At 47.7% G+C, this 22,678-nt stretch overlaps 1 protein-coding gene across 4 annotated transcripts in view; it reads right to left on the bottom strand.

Moving 5' to 3' along the window:
• Positions 1–2,393: 2,393 nt before the first annotated feature.
• Ankrd27 (ankyrin repeat domain 27) overlaps positions 2,394–22,678 on the bottom strand; it is a 53,748-nt gene continuing 33,463 nt past the window's right edge. For 2 of the 4 annotated variants that reach the window (XM_050124498.1, XM_050124499.1), the window contains 12 exons: positions 20,826–21,023; positions 18,622–18,681; positions 18,380–18,499; positions 17,095–17,139; positions 13,866–13,988; positions 11,715–11,912; positions 10,843–10,962; positions 8,957–9,118; positions 7,479–7,590; positions 5,202–5,280; positions 4,945–5,017; positions 2,394–3,615 (listed from right to left, as the gene is read on the bottom strand). In XM_050124498.1, the coding sequence (XP_049980455.1) occupies positions 3,388–3,615; positions 4,945–5,017; positions 5,202–5,280; positions 7,479–7,590; positions 8,957–9,118; positions 10,843–10,962; positions 11,715–11,912; positions 13,866–13,988; positions 17,095–17,139; positions 18,380–18,499; positions 18,622–18,681; positions 20,826–21,023 (1,518 nt within the window). In that variant the 3' untranslated portion in view covers positions 2,394–3,387. Of the gene's footprint in view, positions 3,616–4,944; positions 5,018–5,201; positions 5,281–7,478; positions 7,591–8,956; positions 9,119–10,842; positions 10,963–11,714; positions 11,913–13,865; positions 13,989–17,094; positions 17,140–18,379; positions 18,500–18,621; positions 18,682–20,825; positions 21,024–22,678 lie in introns of those variants that run through there. The other 2 variants (XM_050124501.1, XM_050124502.1) reach the window with 2 other exon arrangements.

The raw sequence follows: 22,678 nt of genomic DNA, 5'->3' as shown, positions 1-22,678 counted from the left end.
AAAAAAAAAAAAAGATCTGAGTATATCCAGCATTCTTTAAGCAGAACTTGTAGAAGCAGGGATGATTCCTTTTCCTGTAGGTAGCATTTCAAATTCCCAGCTTTTGATTTATTTTACTTTCCAGGTGTTGAGTTTACTTATCCAACAAATACCATTCTGATCTAAAACAACTAGAGTGGCACTTCTGCAAATAACTAAGACGTCCTGGGGTAACTGTTGGACAGTGACATGTTTACTGTCACTGAGGACAGTAGAGGAGTAGGCTAGGGTGATGGCTCCGTGCCGGCCAGCTCGGGACACAGTTCTTTTTCCAGCACCCATGTTGGGCAGCTCACAACAGCCTGTACTTCCAGCTCCAGGGGATCAGACATCCTCTAGCCTCAGAAACCTACACGTGAACCCCCTTATAAGCACACAAACACATACATGATAAAAATAAATCAAAAAAATACAGATAAGTGAATTGTCAGTTTGACTGCACCATCGCGGTCGATCTGCTGACGGGGTCTGTGGGTGGTTTTTTTAAAATTTATTTATTTATTATTTATACAGTGTTCTGTCTGCATGCCAGAAGAGGGAACCAGATCAAATTACAGATGGTTGTGAGCCACCATATGGTTGCTGGGAATTGAACTCAGGACCTCTAGAAGAGCAGCCAGTGCTCTTAACCTCTGAGCTATCTCTCCAGCCCCCTGTGGGTGGTTTTCGTCCAGAGGGTTTTGTTGAATATGTTCGGGTTTGTTGTTGCTGTTATGTCAAAGCTGGTCTCCACTCTCCATTTAGCCAAGGATAATCTCAGACTGATGATTTCCTGCCTTCACATCTCTGGTGCTCTCTGATTACATAAGTGTACCACACCTGGTCTTTGTGATGCTGGAAACTGAACACGGTACTATGTAAACAGTGCACATCTTCAGATTACCAGTTCTACTTCAAATTTGCTTTATGGCTCATTGATATGAAATGATAGAAAGATACCCGACATGTCTCTGCAAGTTTTGTTACATGTTTCCTTACAGTCACCAGTCCCGGTGCATGAGGTGTGATGGGAATGGAAAGTTGACTGTGCAAGGATGGGGTTCTGAGACAGCTAACATGCTGTGTGCAGTCAGCCTGCAGGCAGGGCACTGGCAGTACTTGGAATTACAAACAACACAGGTTTGAGTATTGCCAATTTTAATGGCCATGTCAACATTTCATTTTAAGTGGGGAAAGCAACTGCAGAAACACATGGAAGAATAATTGCTCCAGTACTCAGTGCAGTGGTTGGCAAGTGAGCCTGCGCCCTTTAAGCTGAAACTCCGCTCAGCTGCCTGTGTCTGCCTCTTTAGAATCTGCCCTGATGAACCATGAGGTCACAGAGCTAGAGCAGCACACATCAATAACGTGGGTTTGTTAAAAATGAAAAAGGAAGGGCTGGAGAGATGGCTCAGTTGTTAGCACTGGCCATTTTTCAGAGGGTCTGGACGGGATACCCAGCACCCATAGGGCACCTCACAACCACCCAGAACTCTGGTCTCAGGGGGTCTGATGCCCTTTTCTTTCCTGTGTGGTCATGAGTCACACAGAAAAGTAGGCCAAAACCCATTCTCATTAAGTGGGAAAGAGAAGAATCAACAAACCAACAGAGAGCACCCATGCTCATTCTGTGCCAGGAGGCTAGATTCGTTCTTTTCCTGTTTCCTGTGCTGGTGCAGACCTGTATGTAGTCCCAGCTCCTTGGGAAAGCAAGGCTAGCCTGGGTAACTTAAGTAAACCAGGAGTGTCTGTGGGCAAACATTGAGCCATCTTCACTGCATCGATCCTGAGCGGGTGCATGGGCGATGGTTTGCGCTGTGTGACGGAGGTGAGTGTGCTAGTGACTCACAGGAGACACTGCATCTGTCCAGTGAGGACTGCTTTCACACAGCATGGTGTTGTGCAGGACTGTCCCCTCAGCCAGACTACACCATGTTCATCGTTGCGGCTGGGTGGGTGTGTTGAATGTTCCTGTTCCTTTACGGTAGGAGTGAGTGTGACAGTCATGTAACCTCCTCCTCCAGCCTGCGATTGCACATGGCCTCTGGGAGGGGCTGGCATGCATATATAGAAAGGCAAGGAAAGACTAGGGCAGGGGGCTCCATCTACACAGGCATGATTCCTCATCCATGACCTTCCAGTGTGACTACTTTTAAGGCTTCTCACCCATTGCTCTGTAAGGAAGCTCAAGCTCAATAAACTCCATTCCCCAGAGTGAACTCCAGTGTAATCAATCATATCTTGGTTTGTCATTGGGACCTCAGGAAAAAGGAATAGGCAAATTCCATCTCCCTCGGGGGGGAATTTTCACAAGAGGTTTACAGAAGGGTGGCTGAGGAACTACACAACAGAATAAAAAAGCTTACATCACATGCTCAAGAATCATAGAGTTTACTGTTTTCGTTTCCATCATTTGGCACATATCCAAGGCACATTAGAAAATTAGAAATCATAAATTACTTTGTAGAAAAATAATCAGCCCCTCCCTTCTATACATCCGCACAGATCTCCAAGAGTGTGCACAAAGTCATTTCCTCTTTACAAAGTCCTCTGAAAACGGACTCAGGATGAACCCATGTTTGCAACTTTAGGATCAGGAACATAAAAAAATAATAGAATCTATAGAAAGTTATAAAAAGGAATTAATGGCAATGAATTCTAACTTAAACTCTGACCTGGCTTGTGCTGTAAATTCTGAATTTGAATCAAAAGATTGAAGATGTGCCAAAGCTGCTCTCCGGTGCCCATCGTCAGGTGTGCTGTCGGGGAGGCTCTTAACGGAAAGGAGTGTGAGCAGGAACTGCTGTAGGGGCACATGTGCAGTGACCCAAGGGTCTGTTGTTGGGAAAGTGACGGCCAACCTTCCCCATACATGTGTAGAACAAGGCAAAATGGCAGGTCCTTTTCAGTGGGATGGACATCAAAATGGCATTCAGGCACTTCCCAGATAAAGTGTTTCCAGGTTCCATTTCTTCATCCCAACAGGATGCTTCTCCGCCTGGCATCCAGTTCCACAGGACTGGCATTGCTTCTCTTGACGTCTCCCGGCCATGAGGATCTTTCTAGCATAGGGTTTGCCCGCTTATCCACACCACAGACACCCAGCACCTTCCAGCCAAAGATCAGAATCTGATGGTGTGAAGCCTTTGCTCATAACCAGGAAATCCAAATCCTAAGCTGAAGGGGCTCATTCACTCCCTCTTACTCCTTTTCAAGTATATTAGTTAGCTTGGAAGAGAGAGGGTGGTAAATCCAAGGGACGGTCTCTCAAGCTGGTTATTTAAAGAACGCTTAGTTCTAAGCTGCATCCATGCTCACCATCTTACTGCAAACTCACGTCTTGGTAGCAGATTTACCAGCCCCTTACTGCTAAGATTGAGAAACACCACCCTCTTGGGTGCTCAGGTGGCCAGTCGTCTCTGGGAGCTGGGGTATGGCTGCGTCATTGACCGTATGCCGGCGGACCATCCGCCTGTGTCCAGGAGCATGCCTTGGTACAGGCCTCTCTGGGATCCCCTTGTTTCCTTCCTCAGAAGCCCGGCATCTGTTCTGGTCTGATGAGTCGTTCTGAATTTCCGTGACTCTTTGCTTCTCTGGCTGAAGAAAAGAGAAAAGTGAAGTTATGGCCGTACTGTGTGTTTTAAACCACTAAGTAGCATTAGCTCTATCTGATTACACGCTGATAACCCCCCACAGACACAGCAGCAGTTTGTTCCTGTGATAGGTGACCGTCATGCTCCATGAGACACGCACAAAGTGCTTTGTGTGTTTTTCTCCTTTTCCCCCACTTTTTAAGGATTTTTGTTTAGTATGTATATAGTATTCTGCCTGCATAAATCCCTGCAAGCCAGAAGAGGGCACCAGATTTTATAGGTGGTTGTGAGCCACCACGTGGTTGTTGGGAATTGAACTCTCTTAACCCCTGAGCCATCTCTCCAGCACCACTTTGTGTTTCTAATCTCTGATCAGTGTGTGCTGTTGCTGCTCCTGCTTTTCCAGCAAGGCAACCGCACAGTACGGGTATCTGACTGTCACTCAGCAAGGGAAGAGCACACTTGACTGACCCTCAGCAAGACGTTCTATCCCTGCTCTTGGGCAGGATACCCAGCAAAGCTATGGAACATTAAATATGAAATCACACTTTGTCATGTAAGCTGCACATGGCAGCTCACACCAGTAACCCTGGCGCTTGGGAGACCGAGGCAGGAAGATAACCGTGAGTTTGAGGACAGGTTATATTACTATGAAATTCTGTCTCAGTAAAGGGGGGGGAGTGCTAAATTTGCCACACTAATTGTTAAGTAGATTCTCTAAAGTGATCATCTGTAAGTTTTGTGTATCTGTCCCAGCAAACCTGTGGCAAGCATGCCATTCTTTCTGCAGCAGCCGGGAAAGGCAGAATAGACTACATCGGAGTTTTTCTAAGCAACCGATTCAGTAGGAAGTGGGCTACATAAAGAACCATGGGGGTTATAACATTACATTATGCACACACTGTCCATATTCCAAATATTAAAAGGCAGTAAAATCTGGGCTATTCTCTCTGTTCACACTGAGTTGCAGCTTCCCATGTACACCACGGCTCTGCACGTCTCCTCGACTCTCTTGGCTCAGGACTGTAATTTTATAATTTTTGGAGACCAGGTCTCACTATGTAGCCCTGGCTGGTCTTGAACTCAGAGATCCACCCACGTCTGTCTCCCAAGTGTTGGGAGCAAAGGCATGCACCACCATGCTTGTCCAAAGCTGTAATTTAAAATGTATTCCTAAGTCCACACTCTTGCTTCACGGTAGAGCTGAAGTTTCAGCTGCTGCTAATTCTTTCAGTGAAGGGGGCAGTGAGATGAGGAGTGTTGAGGAGACATGTCCACCGTGGGTTATTCTTGAAAAAGTCGGGCGATAAGCCCTTGCTGGGTAATCACTCACCTCCTGCAGAGAACCTCCAGAAAGATCCGGCACACTTCTATCCCTTCCCAGGGTTTCCCTTGAAGTTCTTGCCCTGAAATGCAAAATAAACCAAGTAGTAATCCAAAACCAAGCTAAGCCTCTGGGTAATGGCTGGAAGCCTTCTGCCGGCCACAAGATGGCAGCATTGCATCACAGTTAAAGCTGCACACTTCAGCATCCCCTGGAAGCAAACCTCAGCTCAGAACCACGAACATCCACTGGAACTAGATACTCACTGGAGCCTCGCCCCAGGGTTAACGAGGCAAAACTGTCTCCTAAAAGGCTCTTCTGGCAGGTTGTACATTTTGGGATTCCCTGTGGGGGAAAAAAAAAACAGTAAAACATGAAAATTTTGTAAGTAAAAGGAAATGGGCTGGGTGTGGTGGCGCACACCTTTAATCCCAGCACTTGGGAGGCACAAGCAGGTGGATCTCTGTGAGTCTGAGGCCAGCCTGGTCTACAAAGCAAGTTCTGGGATACACAGAAACCATGTCTCAAAAAAACAAACAAAAAAAACTGCAGCACAAATAAATTCTCTGTTTCCTAGCTTAACAAAATTTAGAGCCGGGCGATGGTGGCGCACGCCTTTAATCCCAGCACTCGGGAGGCAGAGGCAGGCGGATCTCTGTGAGGCCAGCCTGGTCTAAAGAGCTACTTCCAGGACAGGCTCCAAAGCCACAGAGAAACCCTGTCTCGAGAAAAAAAAAAANAAAAAAAAAAAAAAAAAAAAAAAAAAAAAAAAAAAAAAAAAAAAAAAAAAACCTTAGAAAACTAAGTGTGGAATCTGCTTTAAAAACCTGTGCCTAGTTGTTCCTTATGCAAACCCTGGTTAGACAAGCCAAGTCTACATACTGATGCTTCTCAGCTGTGGCCGGTTATGGCCAAGGTCACCCTGGGATTATCTAGGAATGCGAGTGGGTTTATCTCCGTGGTTGCAACTACATTCAAACTCAGTTTTGAAAAGCTCATAAAACAGAATCCCTTTTAAATAACCTTTTAAAGAGAAAGTATTCAGGCTGGAAAAATGGCTCAGCAGTTAAGAGCACTGACTGCTCTTCCAGAGGACCTGGGTTCAATTCCCAGCACCCACATGGCAGCTAACAACTGTTTGTAACTCCTGTTTCAGGGGATCCAACGCCCTCATCTATACTTGCAGGCAAAACACCAGTGTACATAAAAATAAAACGAAATTAAACTCCTGCAAAGAATAAAAATAAAAAAAGAGAAAGTACTCAATTGGACACTGTTGGCCAGGTGCTGTTCCAGTCACCACCACCACCCCTTGGCGCCCTGCAAATGTGAACCAAAAAGGGCTGGGGAGACAGCTCAGCAGTTCAGATAGTTAAGAGCAAAGACACAACTTTGGTTGACAGGTGACTCACAGCCACCTGTAACTCTGGTTTCAAGGGCTCTGTCGCCCTCTTCTGGACTCCAGAGCACCTGCACTCATGTGCACATACCCACATAAAGATATGCACACACACACACACACACACACACACACACATATATATATATATATATATACATATATATATATATATAAAACTAAAAACAATCTTAAAAGAGGGCAGGAGAAGTTGGCAATTGCCTAGCAAGTGCAAAGTCATAGTTTACATCCTCATCACAGTGGAAAAAGAGAAAATCTTTAGGGCAGTGGTTCCCAACCTTCCTAATGCTGTGACCTTTAATACAGTTCCTCATGTGGTATGATCCCAACCATAAAATTCTTTAATTCAAAAACAGCTCTTCACCCAATGACTCATGATCTAGCATGGTTTTTATGGTCCCCATGTCCCTCCACATCATGACAAAATTACACTTTTCATTTATAATTAAATGAAAACAGGGATAGGAGCATGACTCAGTAGTAGAGCACCTGCCTGGCATGTATGAAGCCACAGGTTCATGCCCAACACCACAGAAATGCCAAAACACATACGTATGTATGTATATATAGATATACTGTACTATATACCATATATACTGTACATGTACTATATACACACCGAAGGGCTGGGGAGATATCTTGATTGGTAAAGTGCCTGCCATGGAAGCATGCAGATCTGAGCTCCTACCTCAGAACCAGAGGCTCAGTGGTTCAGAGCACTGGTTGCTCTTCCAGAGAGCCCTGGTTTGGTTCCCAGCAACCACATAGTGACTGCAACTCCAGTTCCAGGGCATCTGATGCCCTTCTAGTCTCCAAGGGCACCAGGCACACACACAGTGCACAGATACACATGCAGGCCAGGTGTGGTGGTATATGCTTGTACTCTTAGCATTGGGGAAGCAGAGACAGATAGAGTCCTGCGTTGCTGGCCAGCCAGCCTTGCCTGCTCCCCAGGCTCCAGCCCAGCGGGAAGCCCTCTGAAACACAAGCTGGGTGGCTCCCGAGGAATGCCACCAGGGTTGACCCTGACACACACACACACACACACACACACACGCTCAAAATGCACCAGCTACTCAGGAATTCCCAAATAGACCCCAACTAAGAATTTAGAAGCACTTACATTTTTTTCTGATCTTAACAGTCACACATTCCTTGTGGTCTGTCTCGGCAACATTGTTTAAGGACGCAACACAACTTGGCACTACCTGCAGCAACTCCATTATTTTTGAATCCTGCAGTTGGAGAGGGAAAATGTCACGAAGCAGTTTTAATGTTTTCTCAGCAGACTGTGGCTCGGGTTTCCATCTAAATATCAATATATTGGTGTGGCTGAACCCTCGCCCTAACTTAGCTCTGCAACAACATCACAGAAATGAGAACACATCAGGGCCGTGCCTGCTGACCCAGCACTTAGTGCTGAGGCTAGACAACAGCTTGAGCTGAGGAGTTCAAGCTTGGGCAACAGAGAAACACTGTTTCAAATAAAGATTCTGTTCTTCCTTTAGGAGCCAGCTCTGGCCTTCACTAGGAACCCCAGCCTTCGTGTTAAACTGAGGTAAGCTCAGTAGGGCTGTCACTATATGGTTCAGGAGCCACTGCCCAGCCCACAATAGAACATTCTGGGCACCACCCGTCTTTGAGAAAGTACTAAACAAAAAGTTACGAGCTATCTGTTAAGTAACATCAACCCTCACAGGTACTTCCACCCTTTCAAGGACACCCAAAATTCACCAACATCTGAAACACCTTACAGTATATCCCTTCTCTAGATTAAGGCAATAAGAGACAATATTTAAAAGTTTTTCCTTTTGAGGTGCTAGGGATATTACCCAGGACCTTGCACCTCCAGCCCCTCCTCACTGGGGGATTCTAGACAGGGGCTCTACCACTGAGCCACACCCCAGCCCCTCACTGGGGGATTCTAGGCAGGGGCTCTACCACTGAGCCACACCCCAGTCCCTCACTGGGGGATTCTAGGCAGGCGCTCTACCCACTGAGCCATGTTGCTACCCTTAAAATTAAATAGGCCTAAAATAAGTTGGATTTATAGTTACTTTAACATCTCTATTGGATCAATCAGCAACCAATAGCTGTCTATTTGGAGTTTAAAGCTGAGATTTACCATGAAGACAGGAACAGAGGAAAGCAACTTTCAGCATGATTGGCTGGAGGGAGTAGTAAGCTGGGGAATCTAAATTCTCTCCGGATCTGAGGAATTTAAATCCCTACAAACTAAGACTCTCCATTATGCTACAAGCTGGCCAATCCATCATGGCGTCTACCCTGCCACTTCCCAGATGTGACAGCATCTCTGTGTACTAGACCAAGGTGTCTAATAGTGGCAGCGGATAGGTGCTCTGCCTTCGCTCGGGCCTTGGAACTACCCAGAAAGAATGCAAGCTGGCATTGTGAGCATGTCCAACCAGGTGACAGTGGCTAGGATCCAGCCCTGCCAGTGGACGTCTGGCATGCTCACTTAGCACAGTACAGAGCATCAAGGGGCCTGGCTGTTGCCCTCTCACACCTGGCTTGAACACAAGGGCTCTACAGTGTGCTTCAGGGAGCACTGGTGCTCAGCCCGCAAACACTGCGCATCACCTGTTCAGCGCAGTCCACGGCCGTGTACTGCCTCTTGTTCAGGATGTCAACAGATGCTCCGTGGAACAGAAGCAGCTCCACCACTAGGGCATGCCTTCCCAACACAGCCTCGTGCAGGGCTGTGTTGCCTTTGTTGTTGGAAGCATTGATGGCGGCCCCGTGCTAGGAGAGAGAGGGGACAGGAGATGCAGAGTCTATGTGACTGCTCGCTATAAAATTACTTTTTAAAAATTTCCTTATGTCTGCCACAGCATGAATATGGAGGTCAGAAAACAACTCTCTGGTTGATCTCTCCTTCTGTCTTGTTTCTGCTGCTCTACTGCGTAAGGAAGCATCTTGCCAGCTCTCCTGTCCCCGCCTCCCATCTGGAGGTTGGACTGCTGGGATTATGGGCATGAACCACAGGGCATCCACATCTTTTTTAAAGGTCTATTTATTTTTATTTTATGTGTTGGAATGTTTGGCCAGTGTGCATGTATGTGCATTGTGTGCATGCCTGGTGGCTTTGCAGGCCAGACAAGAGTGCCAAATACCCTGGAGATGGATGGTGGTAAGCCACTGTGTGGGTGCTAGGAACCGAACTTGGATTCTCTGAAAGAGCAGCCAGTAAGCTGGACGGATGTGGTGGCGCACACCTTTAATCCCAGCACTTGGGAGGCAGAAGCAGGCGGATCTCTGATTTCAAGGCCAGCCTGGTCTACAGAGTGAATTCCAGGATAGTCAGGGCTACACAGAAAAACCTTGTCTCAAAAACAAAAAGGAAAGAAAAGAAAAAGATAAAAAGAAAAGTCAGTGCTCTTCATGCGGCTGAGCCATCTGTCCAGTTCCACTGTCTGCCTTTCCCTGGATCCCGGGCTGGAGTTTAGAATTTAGGGAGCTGGGCTTGCACAGGTCCTTCTACCTGCTGGGCCATCTCTCAGGACCATAAACTTAGTTTCTAAAGACAGGGTAGTGAAACACACCTTAATCCGAACACTCAGGAGCCTATCTCTTTGAGTTTGAGGCCAGCACGTCTACCTGGTGAGTTCAAGGCCAGCCAGAGCTACACAGTGAGAACCTATCAAAAAAAAAAAAAAAAAAAGGTAGTTTGTTTTTGAGATGATGTCACTGTGTACCCCAGGCTGGCCTCAAACTCAGTCTCTTGGGTGTTAGGATTACAGGTGTGTGGTTCACTAGAAAATTCTTGCAACTTCTTTTTAAAAATTAAGTTGGACTTTTTTTGTCTTCCCTTTCAATTTTTAATGATGTGCACGTGTGTATGGTTGTGTGGGCACACAGGTGCCTAGAGGGGCCAGAAGCAGCAATAACTGGGGCTCTCGTTTCCAGTGGTTGTGGGCCACCTGATATGGTGCTGGGAACCAAAGTCAGGTCCTCTGCAAGACCAGGAGCCTTGATTGCTGAGCCATCTTGTTAGTCCCCAAATCAAGGTTTTAAGCAACAGTTTTCTTTTAACAACAATTTCCTATGTTAAACAGAAAAATGTTTTCTTAAATTGCCGAGGATTAAAGACAGCAACAGTCCCCAGCAACATCAGACAGCTCACAACTGCCTGTTAACACCAGTTCCAGGGGAACCTGTGCCTTCTTCTGGTCTCTGTATGCACTGCATATACATGGTATACATACAGACATACATGCAGGGCAAAACACAAACACACATAAAATAAAAATAAACAAATCCTTAAAACCTATAAAAACAAAAGTTGTTTTAAAAAGCCTAGCTGAATGGTGGTGGCTCATGCCTTTTATCCCAGCACTCAGGAGGTGGAGGCAGGCGGTAGAGAAACCCTGTGTAGATTCTGAAACTACAAAACCAAGAAATGAGGCGGGGAAGGAGGGAGGGAGGGAGGGAAAAGCCTTGTATAGCAGAGAGGAGAGGGCTCTCACCTGCAGCAAGAGTGCAGCGACTTCATGGTGGCCACCAGAGCAGGCATAAATGAGGGGCGTGTTCCCGCCGACGTCCTTTTTATTAGGTTTTGCATTGGAGTCTAAGAGGCATTTTACCACCTAGTTCAGAGAAGAAAAAATGTCAATCTTAATTATAACTTAGGAAAAGAAGTCTTTCTCCTCAGGGAAATGGACCCTGTGGAGGACAGAGATGACTAGCAGAGGAGTCACATCTCCAGGGGTCGGCTCTGTGCCCACAACGCACCAGGCACTGGGTTTCCATCTTTACTGCTGCCTACGGAGAATCTGCAGCCATTGCTTCCAGTGCATGGTGGGAAGCAGCCTGCTGACTGGAAACATGGTCCTGCCTTTAAAACCCAGAGGGGAACGTCCCACGGCAAAGGGAAACACGCACACACAGACACCTTCCCAAAGAAAACGGACTTTAGGAAGTCACTTGGTTCAAAGCCAGGTGCAATGGCACACAGTTGTAATCCCTGCACTAGGGAGGCTGAGGCAGGAGGACTGAAAGTTTGAGACCAGGCTGAGTTACATACTAAGACCTCATCTCAAAACGAAACAAAGACTACTAACTGTAAACTTCTGTCTTGATTGTACGTCATACAATAATAAGCTATTTTGCACAGATCTAAGGGGGTGTAGTGATCGGCTCCAAGGCGGAAGAGGCTCATTCTTGCTGCAGTGAGAATCACAGCGGCAGCTCTGATTGGCAGTGGGGAGGGCACTGGTATCCCCCAGGTGTGGGCTCTGTCCTCTAGGACTCCCTGAACCCCGCCCCAGCGCACTGCCACTAAGTGAGGGTCTTGCCAAAACCAAGCATCTACTCGGCTGCCCAGGAGGTGGGGCCATACCTGGAAGTGGCCCTGCTGGCAGGCCAGGTGGAGCGGCACAGCTTGGCTTGTGTTTCTGGCCCCGGAGTAGGCACCGTGCTTCAGCAGGAGGGGGACGAGGTCCGTCCGGCCATGCAAGGCGGCCATATGCAGAGGAGAGCAGCCATCCTGGTTGGTCACATTGACACCAAGGCCACTGGCAGGAATCCTTGCCAGTTTCTAGTGAGGGCAGAGGGTGTAAATACATGGCATTAACACTTAAGAGGCTAGGCCAGGGGTGGTGTGGAAGCCTCCTCCCTGCTCCCTCCTGGCTCCTACACAAATTCTGGGATCACAGAGGGATCTGGATTTAATATGGCCCATGAGTGACTTCCCAATTCTCTGGGAGGAGCTGAAACAACAAAAGACTGATTTCTATTTTTCAAAAAAGTAAGCTCTCCACAGGATGCCTGATCATGTTAGGCAAGAGCTCCAAAGAGACAAAACCTACGCCTGAAGGAAGGGGCAGTCCATGAAATGTAGTGAGAAAAACCAAGCCTGTTCAATAAAAAAGACTGGAGCGTAGGGTGGTGGTAGTGGACGCCTTTAATCTCAGCACTTGGGAGGCCGAGGCAGGTGGATCTCAGTGAGTCTGAGGCCAGCCTGGTCTACAAACTGAGTTTCGGGACAGCCAGGACTGTTATACACAAAAATCCTGTCTTGAAAAACCAGAAAAAAACAAACAAAAACCAAAAAGAACTGGGGTGATCAGGAAACCACACAGGCACACTGGGCACCAACCCTAACTGCAAACACAAACTAGAAGGCATCACAGCCAAGAGAAGCGATGGTCATTCAGTGGAACAAAACGCTGCTCATGGCAGTGCTCGATAACGAGGCCAGTTACCTAGGAAACGCACATCAGCGCCAGGAGTGACAGAGCCCAGTGCCAAGGAGACGGATCACGGGTCTATAGGGACGGGAAGGGTGAGGGCTTCATGAGCAGGGGTACTGACGCATAAACACAGTCTTTCTCTGTGATGGTGGAAGACTATGCATGGAAGCTGGCAGGGGTGGGTAGCACACAGCTGTAACCCCTTCATCTGGGTAAAGTAGGAGGGTCAGGAGTTCAAGGTCATCCTTAGCTACAAAGTGAGTTTGAAGCCAGACTGAGATTAAAGAAACAAATCAGCTACAGGTTTGCCAAACCTCCTGAGACAGTCAATGCATTCCTCACCTCCCCACTTCCCTTTCATTCCTAGCATGAAACTGCCTCTTATCCCTGATGGCTTTAAAGTCATGCTGAGAGGAGAGAAATCAATCAAAAGGCAAACAGAACTGCTCTGTAGAGCATCTCATTGAGAACAAACATTACTGTATGCACTGAAGGTTGGATCCTACTACCTGGAAGTCACACCTTTAAAAAGGGTGTGTGTGTGTGTGTGTGTGTGTGTGTAGGGATGGCTGGCTCAGTGGCTGCTCTTCCAGAGGACCGGAGTTCCCAGCACCCACATGGCAGCTCACAAACATCTGTAACTCCAGCTCTAGGGCATCTGACGCCCTCTTCTGGCCTCCATGAGCACTGCATATACGAGATGCATCAATATACTTGCCAGCAAAACACCCATACGTAGAAAATAAAAATCTGGCAAGCCATGGTGTTGTGTACTTTTAATCCCAGCACTTGGGGGGGGGGGGGCAGAGGCAGGTGAATCTCTGTGAGTTCAAGGTCAGCATGGTCTACAGAGTGACATCCAGTCAGGGCTACACAGAGAAACCCTGTCTCAAAAATAAATTAAGGGGCTGGAGAGATGGCTCAGGGGTTAAGAGCATTGTCTGCTCTTCCAAAGGTCCTGAGTTCAATTCCCGGCAATCACATGGTGGCTCACAACCATCTGTAATGAGGTCTGGTGCCCTCTTCTGGTCTGCAGACATACACACAGACAGAATATTGTATACATAATAAATAAATAAATAAATAAATATTTAAAAAAATGAAAATAAAAATAAATTAAGTAACAAGTGGGCTGAAAACAACCAAAGAAAGGACGGTATTCTCCTCATCACATGACTGATCAGCCCCTGGGGGTGTCTGTGTCACTAGGGCATGACTTAGAGAACTTCCTACGCAGAAAGAACAACACGTGCCTCCCACCTCTCCACCCCGTCCCACAGATACAGGCAGAGTCGAACCTTCTGGACTGGAGCACACTTGGGGCACTGGCATAAGGGGTGACAGAATTCTAGATCCACTGAGCTGATGGCCTCGTCCACATCGTCCAGGTCATCCTCCGTCCACTCCAAAAGGTAGCGAACCTGGTGGGAGGCAGAGAGGAGAAACAGGGACTCGATTATTCTGATGCCTTTTCTAGTGGATACATACGCACGCGAGCATGCATGCACACACACTTTCCAAATCAGCTCCTTGGACCACTGACGTCACTAACAAATATCATTTGTTCCTCAACAACAAATCTAGGCTCCACCTGTGTTCAGGCCATTCTAAGTTCCCTGGGTAGCACAGAGGGATTAACCTGTCATTTCCCAGCATATTAGTCTTTGCCCCATTAAAAGCGACAGACTGAAGGGGGGCAGGAGGGCAGGCGGTCAGACCCTGGCCCTGAGTACACGCTCCTACACCACCTAAGCAGGTCAGTTCCAGAACCACCCTTACCGCCCGACAGAAACCTCATGATAAGTGTTCCGTGCTGTGCTACATACAGAGTGTACCCCAGAATCCCCAACTCCCAACCAGGGTCCTTCCACTGGTACATGCCAACATGCATGGCAGAAGCAAAGAAACCCCCAGACTGGGCATGCATGGGTTCCAGCGCAGGCTAGTTGCTAGCCTGTGTGGTGGCCCATGCCTGAAATCCCAGCACTCAGGAGGCTGAGGCAAGAGGGTTGCAAGTTCAAGACCAGCCTGAACTACACAGTAAGACCCTGTTCCCCTATAATAATAATTCATTTGAGGAAAGAAAGTAGTCACAGACATGCATTTCTCGGCTTCACTACCAGTGTCTGCGAGGGGGACAGAGCTTGTGGGGAACCCCATCAATGCTAAACCTCCTGCCCCCCGTAGCCCTTCCAGATCCTATGCAGGGGTGGCAACTACAAAACCAGCCAGCTCTGCTCACAAGTCAGGGACCAGATGGGCAGGTGGCCTCAGGAGGGACCCTTGTGACAGCGCAAGGAGGTCAGTCTGGACGGTGACTCGGGACACTGCCTCGGATGTCACTGTCAACCCTTTCCACAAGGGGCCTGAACCCCATCTGTCCTCAGTGGGAGTAGAGTAGACGGTCATAACCCGGGCTAGTCACTGCTTCCCACACAGACTATAAAACAGGCTCCTACAGCGGCTTTTAAGACCCACACCGGGGAGGTGACAGCTTTGCTTCTGTGTAAATTATGTACTGCAAAAATTTTTTTAAATCTTCCGCCTTAATACTTCTGTTTTTTATTTTTGAATGGTCAGCCATAGTGGCCCTCCTTTTTTTTTGTCCCCCCAACTTGATGTATGAAGGCTTTGGTCTCCCTGGGAGTGGGTTGAGGTGTTGAGGCAGCCAGGGCTTGTCTGTACACTGACTCTCTGAGACCAGTCTAATAAAAGTACACACCTAAAAAAAAAAAAAAAAAGAACCTAGAGACCACAGGAATGCTGGGTTCTGCAGAGCTGGTCTCATGAATGGAAACCCTAACACCAGCTAGGTGCAGACAGCTGAGACAGCAGCTGGTCCCAGAGGCTGTTAGAATGCAACCCCACATTTGACTAGGAAATGCCCCATGCAGGCTAGATGTCTATACCCCAACTAATGGTGCTGCTTTAGGAAGTGGGAGAAGTGGGAGAACCGTAGGGGGTGAGGCCTAGCTAGAGGACGCAGGTCACTTAGGGGTGGACCCTTGTGGAGGGGGTCTGTGGTATCTAACACTTACTCCCTCTAGCTCTCCCTTTTTAAAAACTTTATCATTGTTTGTATGTTTGTGTGTGTGCGCAAGCGTGCCTGGGGTGGGGTGGGGGTGTCATATACATGGCACAGTGAAGTGTGGAGGTCAGAGCACAAGACAACTGGGAAGTCGGCTGTCTCTTGACATGGGTTCCAGAGCAAGCTCAGGTCACAGCCAAGCCTGTGCAGCAAGCCCCTTCACTCACTACGCCATCTCATAGGCCCTCTCTCTAGAGCTTTCTCCTGTCACAGAGTGAAGAAACTCCTTGCCCAAATGCATAAACCCCAGTGACTCTGGTCAGTCCCAAGACCGGAAGCTGCAACAAACCGGTTTGCTCTCATGTCATCTTGTTACAGTAACACAAGGAGCAAACATGGCCCCCCACTCGGTCCTCAGTGAAAAGGCACTTCTAAAAAAGTGTATTCGTTATTTTATGTGTATGTGTGTGCCTGCATAAATTTGTACGTACCACATGTGTGCCTGATACCCACAGAGGCCAGAAGGTGTTAGATTCCCCCAGGACAGGAGTAGGTAGCAGCTGTAAGCCACTAACGTAGGTGCTGGGAACAAAGCCTGGGTCCTCTGCAGGAACAGTGGGTGATCGTGACCACTGGGCCGTCTCTCCCCCGCAGAAGCACTCTTGAAAGCTGTAACGCCCTTAGAAGGTGACTCATTCAGAGCTCCGGGTTTGCTGCTTTCAGGAGGCCAATGGAAACTGGCCAGGGAAGACTTGTCTCTACTGGCTGCTGCCCTTGTGAGCCCCGTCCCTGCTTGTGACATTCCAGAGCTCCAAGCCTGCTGGCCCGGGAGTCCACTGTCCACAGACTATCTTCACTGAGACTCATGCAGCCCTGGCTTTGTTTGGCTTTCCCATCCCGCCTGTTTCCCATTCCTGTAACCTTGGTCTGGATTCTTACCAGCAGCACTTTGGCTCCCAGAAGGGTCCTCCCTAGAAGGCAGGACCTTGCTTGCTACGCACTTCCTCAATGGATAAGCCTAGCATCACCATGACAAAGTATATGCAAAGTACATGTAAAGTAAATGCAAAATACAGGTAAGCTTCCTGAGGAGCTTGCAGGGAGGCCACCTAATGAGAGTTCAAACTAAGGTCACTTCACACTGTGGGCTCTAAAAATGCTCTTCCTTGGGATTTTAATCTCAAAAAGTCCCTCGTAGGGACGTTTGTCCCTCCTGCTTTGGATGCCCACTCACTAGCTGGGGCGTTGTGATTCATGTCACACTGAAGATGGTGGAGCCTTCGGGAGCCTGGACTTAGCTGTGGGATATCCCGCACTAGGGGCAGGCCTTTGGGGGGTTCCCTTTGCTTCCTGGGCCACCCCATGTGAAGAGCAGCTGCCTCATGCTCCCAGCACCACAGTGTCCCTGCAGTGATGGACTGAACCCTGTTCCTATTCAGCTATAAACATCAGGTATTTTGACACACGGTGGCGAGAAAAACACTCTCTGAAAAACTCACCATTTCGAGATCTCCATCAGCAACTGCTCTTAGAAGCTTTTCTACCTTAATGGAAGGAGAAAGCAAGTCAGGGAAACGATTTAATAGTAAAATAACAACGGGAATGATACTAGCATTCTGAAAACCTGGTAGCCTTCTCTTCAGGTCCAGCGACTTGCTTGCCACCTTTAAAGCGTGTCCCCAAGACTGTTCATGTAGATGCCCTGACAGATGCACAGGACCCCTCCCACTTAACATAAACCAGAACGCGACTTACGTGGGAGGTGGGGTGACAGTGGCCCTAACACAAGATGACGTCCTTCTTTCGGCTTGGTGGTATTAAGAACAGAACCTAGGGCATTACCCATCCTGGGCACGTGCTCTGCCGCTGGGATAAACCCCAGGGCTCTTTACTTTGTATTTTAAGACAGAGGCTCACTAAGTTCTTCAGGCTGAGCTGTGAACTCACACTAAGGCCCCAGCAAACCTTGGGTTGTGGTCTTCCTGCCTCACCCTCCTGAGTAGCAAGTAGGTATCTGCCACCAGTGCAGGTCAGGATCCCTTCTGAAGAAGCCAGCTACCCCAACCCACTTCATACACCCAGCTCTCATACTCTGCTAGGTACAGGGGTGTGAGAGTAGACGCCCTGTCTGGGCACACCTTGGCTTCTTTTCGGTGACTCTGCATGAAGCTCACTGATGCTTTGTGGGGGGGGGGTGACCCCTCTGGGGTGGTCAGTGACCCATGAGAGGAGCAATGGGACAGGGATACAATGGTTCACACCTCTGTAGAAGGATGGGACAGATTGGTTGTGCTGATGCTGAACAAGCATGAAGAACAAAAGGAAAAAGACAAACCGTAAACTTTTACAAAATATGAGCTGTGTACACATCAGACTGTAAGGGATGAAGTATGCCAGGCTCACAGGGATGCTCCGGGGACGGAGACAGAGGATCTACTAAGAGAGTGGGAACTTAGAGCGCTCAGCTATCTCTATACAAGCACGTTTTTCTTAGGCCACAGTTTCTTCGGCTACTTTTTGTTCTGCCCCATCTCTGTGTCTGTCTCTTTCTGGGTGTGTCTCTGTGCCCCCCCCCCACCCTCTCTTTCTCTCATACACACACATTCCGAGAACTGCTATGGAGAACAGACCTAGAAGAGCCAGAAAAACTGAAGACGACATGGCATGCAGTTGGGCATCTCAAAGGCATTGACCTTGGAGTCACAACCCGGCTGATTTGTAAGCAGGCTGCAGGCTGGCCCAGCTCTGGCTAGCCTACAGGGTCTGCCCATGTAGGAGGCTCACCTCCCTGTAGTCCTTTTTGACTTCTTCTTGCCTGAAGCTCGCCGAGACGGAAGAAAAGCTGGAAGTGGAGGAGCCCTGGCTGATGGAATCCACGGAGCACGTGGGGGACAGTGCAGGGACCTGTGGGAAGGCAGCACGGGAAACGAAAGGGACATGGGCGTGGTCACAGGCACATCAGGTCTAGAGGAGGGCGCCAAGCTCGTGACAGCAGGAAGCATGACCCTACAGACTTAGAGACTTACCTCAGAAGGTCTTGGCCTCCGTTCAGAGGACAGCTGATGGGCTTCCATGATAGACAGAATCTAGGTGACAATGAGGACAGGAGAGGCATCCAATGAGATGGCTGTAACATTCCCAGACTCCTTGGCCTGCCTGTCCCCAGGGGACAGTGACAGAGATGGTCGTAGGTCTATGAAAAGGCTCATTTTGGGCTCTACACAGACTGCTCTGCAGGCGAAAAGCAAGTGCTACCAAGCCTGACCAACGGCGTTTGATACCCTGAACAACGGCGTTTGATACCCTGAACCTACGTGTTAGAACAAGAAAATTTCTGACATCCCACACATAAAATAAAATTTAAAATGTAACATTTTTAAAGCTAAAATTTACAATAATTATTGAGAATTTTCCCACTATTTTTAAGATTTCCCCCTCCCTACCAGACGTCAGTCTGTTTTATATTGGTGGGGCTGGGCTTCACAAAGGAGCTGTCTGCTAAACGTCTCCAGCAACCTTTCTCCTCTTGTGATCGGAAAGAGTCTTCTGAACAGACATTTTGAGACCTAGGGTATTCTACTACTGGTCATACTTGAGATAACGTTAGGGCTGGCTGAGGAACCCCACCAAAGATGGCTGTTCCCATGGACACTGAGTCCCCACTGAAGATGACTGTTACCATGGATGCCTGAGTCCCCACTGAAGATGTCTGTTACCATGGATGCTGAGTCCCTACTGAAGATGGCTGTTACCATGGATGCTGAGTCCCTACTGAAGATGGCTGTTACCATGGATGCTGAGTCCCTACTGAAGATGGCTGTTACCATGGATGCTGAGTCCCTACTGAAGATGGCTGTTACCATGGATGCTGAGTCCCTACTGAAGATGGCTCTTACCATGGATGCCGAGTCCCCTATGAAGATGATGGTTACCATGGATACCTGAATCTGATGCTCTCTTCCTCTTATTCCATCTATTGTTAGAGCTGGCTTGAAAGTTTGACAATAGCAAGAATCTTCAGGGACTGAAGAGATGGCTCCATGGTTAAGAATACTACATGCTGACTGCTCTTCCAAGACCCCAAGTTCAGTTCCCAGCACCCACATCGGGTGGCTCCCAGCTCCAGGGAGATCCAGTGCCCTCTTTTGGACTCCAAGGCTACTGTACTGACATATGTATGCATTCACACAGACAAGCATGCATACACATAATTTAAAATAAAATAAGTAGGGCTGGAGAGATGGCTCAAGGGTTAGGAACACCTTACTGCTCTTCCAGAGGACCTGGGTTCCATTTCCAGCAGCCATGTTGGGTGGCTCACAACCACCTGTAACTCTAGGCCTAGAGGATCTGATGCACTTATCTGGCCCTCAAGAACACAATACATACAGATATATAAATTAAAAAACAAACTAATTTAAAAAGAAGTATCTAACACCAGATAGTGGCTGCACACAACTTAAATCCTAGCACTTGGGAGGCAGGCAGAGCTCTGTGAGTTTGAAGCCAGCCTGGTCTACAAAGTAATTTCCAGGACATCCAGGGCTACACAAAGAAACCCTATCTCAAAAAAACCAATAAATAAATAAATTGATAAACAGATAAATAAAACCTTTTTAAAAAAGAAAATATGCCTTATGCCCTGCAAATCCTCCCTACCCTCAGACAGATGGAAAAGCCAAAACTTCCTCTTCCTCAAGACCAAGTCTAGAGGCAGAATAATCCCAGCACTCAGGAGACTGAGGCAGGAGAATTTCTGTGAGTTCAAGGCTAAATACAAGACTCAGTCTCTAACTTATCTAATTCAGTTGTTCAATCTCGGGCCAAACTAAAATGCAGTTTCTAGAAGCAGAGATGAAGGGAGAGGAGGCGGCGCTTGTCCCTGTGGTGTCTTGTCCTCCGTTTGCTCTCCGTGGCTCCTCCAGCCACTGTCCAGTCTCACACAGCACATAGTTTCTGGGCTGGGAGAGGCACAACACTCAGGCCGGAGCCAAGTCTGCCAGAAGCTGCTCCTAACGACAACACTGAGAGAAACTGCCAACAAAACTGGAAACTCTATCCATCAGGAAAACCCACTAACAACGAGGTCCCAAATAGAGCAAAAGGATGGAGTTTATGGAGTGTGAGTTCTGTCCTCAGTGCTAGAGTACATTTTCTCAGGAAGGCCGGTCTGTGTGCGGATTTTTTAGTTTTTAATAGTCACATAGCTGCTCAGAGATGAAAGAGCTACCTTTGAGTTCAGAGCACACTTGAGTGGCGTTTCCTTCAGTCTGTTCTGGATCTCTGTGGGGGCTCCATTCTGCAGCAGCGTCTCTATGATGCTCTGGTAACCCCAGCGTGCAGCAACGTGCAGGGCTGTGTCTCCTTTCTCGTTCCCAATGTCCATTCTGCAGGCCTGGACATCATAGTAGACCAGAGCCTTCACACACTGCAAAGACAACAAAATCATCATTCTCTAACATGAAGGACACCGAGGGCAACGCCAGTGCTGCCCTTAGCCAGGGGCCATGCCCTGGTTTGACCAAGGCTCCACTTACCAAGATGAAAATACAGAAACCAGCAGTTATAATTCAAGGGTTCCACATTCCCTGATCAAGACGCCTCATTTTTTTTTCTTCAAAAGACCCCAAATGGGTCATTGGTAAAGTATTTGTCTAAAATCCCCCAGTGGAGGGGCTGGGAACATGGCTCAGTGGTAGAGCCCCTGCCTAGAATCCCTCAGGGAGGGGCTGGGGTGTGGCTCGGTAGTTTAACCTTTGTCTCCTAGTCTAGTATGCAAGGAGGCCTTGGGACAATTCCCAATAACAAGTGAAACATGAGGGTGAAGAAAAGATTCACCAATCGTCAGTCAATAAGAGGGTAGCCTTGCTTATACTCCCAGTGTTTGGAAAACTGAATGGGCTTGAGGGAAGCCTGGATAACAGACAGAGATGCCTGTCTCAAAATAATCCAAAAAAGGGGGCTGGAGAGATGGCTCAGTGGTTAAGAGCATTGCCTGCTCTTCCAAAGGTCCTGAGTTCAATTCCCAGCAACCACATGGTGGCTCACAACCATCTGTAATGGGGTCTGGTGCCCTCTTCTGGCCTGTAGGCATACACACAGGCAGAGTATTGTATATATAAAAAATAAATAAATAAATTTTTTTTAGAAAAAAATCCAAAAAATAATAAAAGAAGTTTTCAAACTTACAAAACAAAGTTGTACTACTGTAAATTAATACATATATTGGAAAAACCTTTAAGAAAATAAAATTGGCCAGGTGGTTGTGGTGCACGTGTTTAATCCCAGCACTTGGGAGGCAGAGGCAGGCGGAACTCTGTGAGTTCAAGGCCAGGCTAGTCTACAAGAGCGAGTTCCAGAACAGTTAGGGCTGTTACAAAGAGGAACCCTATCTCAAAAAAAAGAAGGAAAGAAAGGAAGGAAGGAAAAAAGGAAGAAAGAAAAGAAAATGAACTTGTTTAGTATACTGCAGAACCATCCAAAATGAATCTCAAAGCAGGCGCTGGGTAAGTATTTACCAAGAAGGTTATACACAGATGGTGAGTGATTCCAGCTGAAACTTGAAATGACTTTTCTGACTATAGAGGAGCAGTTACATAAACAGATACAAATTATGTAACATTACATACAATTCAGATTTTCTACAAGGACATCTGTGGTGAAGCCACACCTTTGACCCCACTACTCATAGACCAGACCACAGGGGGTCTAGGAGGTTCGATGCTATCCCGGGCTACACCATAAGACCAGGAGAAGGGGTGTGTAACTCTAGAGATGGGAGGGGAGTCTGTGACGAACATGCGCATAGCAAAGTCAGAGGAAGAAGTGGAACTCTCAGAGCTCCTCGATGCTAGCATCAACTGTGAAGGAGTTCAGAGTCAGATGGTCATGTGGGTGATTAAAACTGATTTAATGTCAGGGTGAGGTCATGGACAATTAGGTCTCAAATTTCTCCAGGTATCAATCACATCTACAAAGCTTTCGACATTTAAATGTTGTAGATTACAGGGCCAGCAGGTGGCGCCATAGGTGAGCACTTGCTACACCAGCCTGCGCTCCATCCTGGAACCCCTGTAAAAGTCA

This window comes from Alexandromys fortis, unplaced genomic scaffold, assembly GCF_014885135.2.
Source record: "Alexandromys fortis isolate MF-2015 unplaced genomic scaffold, M_Fortis_MF-2015_v1.1 scaffold_198, whole genome shotgun sequence".
NCBI classification, from domain to species: Eukaryota; Metazoa; Chordata; class Mammalia; order Rodentia; family Cricetidae; genus Alexandromys; species Alexandromys fortis.
Note: the sequence above shows the minus strand (reverse complement) of the source record. Positions and strands in the feature narration are given on the sequence as shown.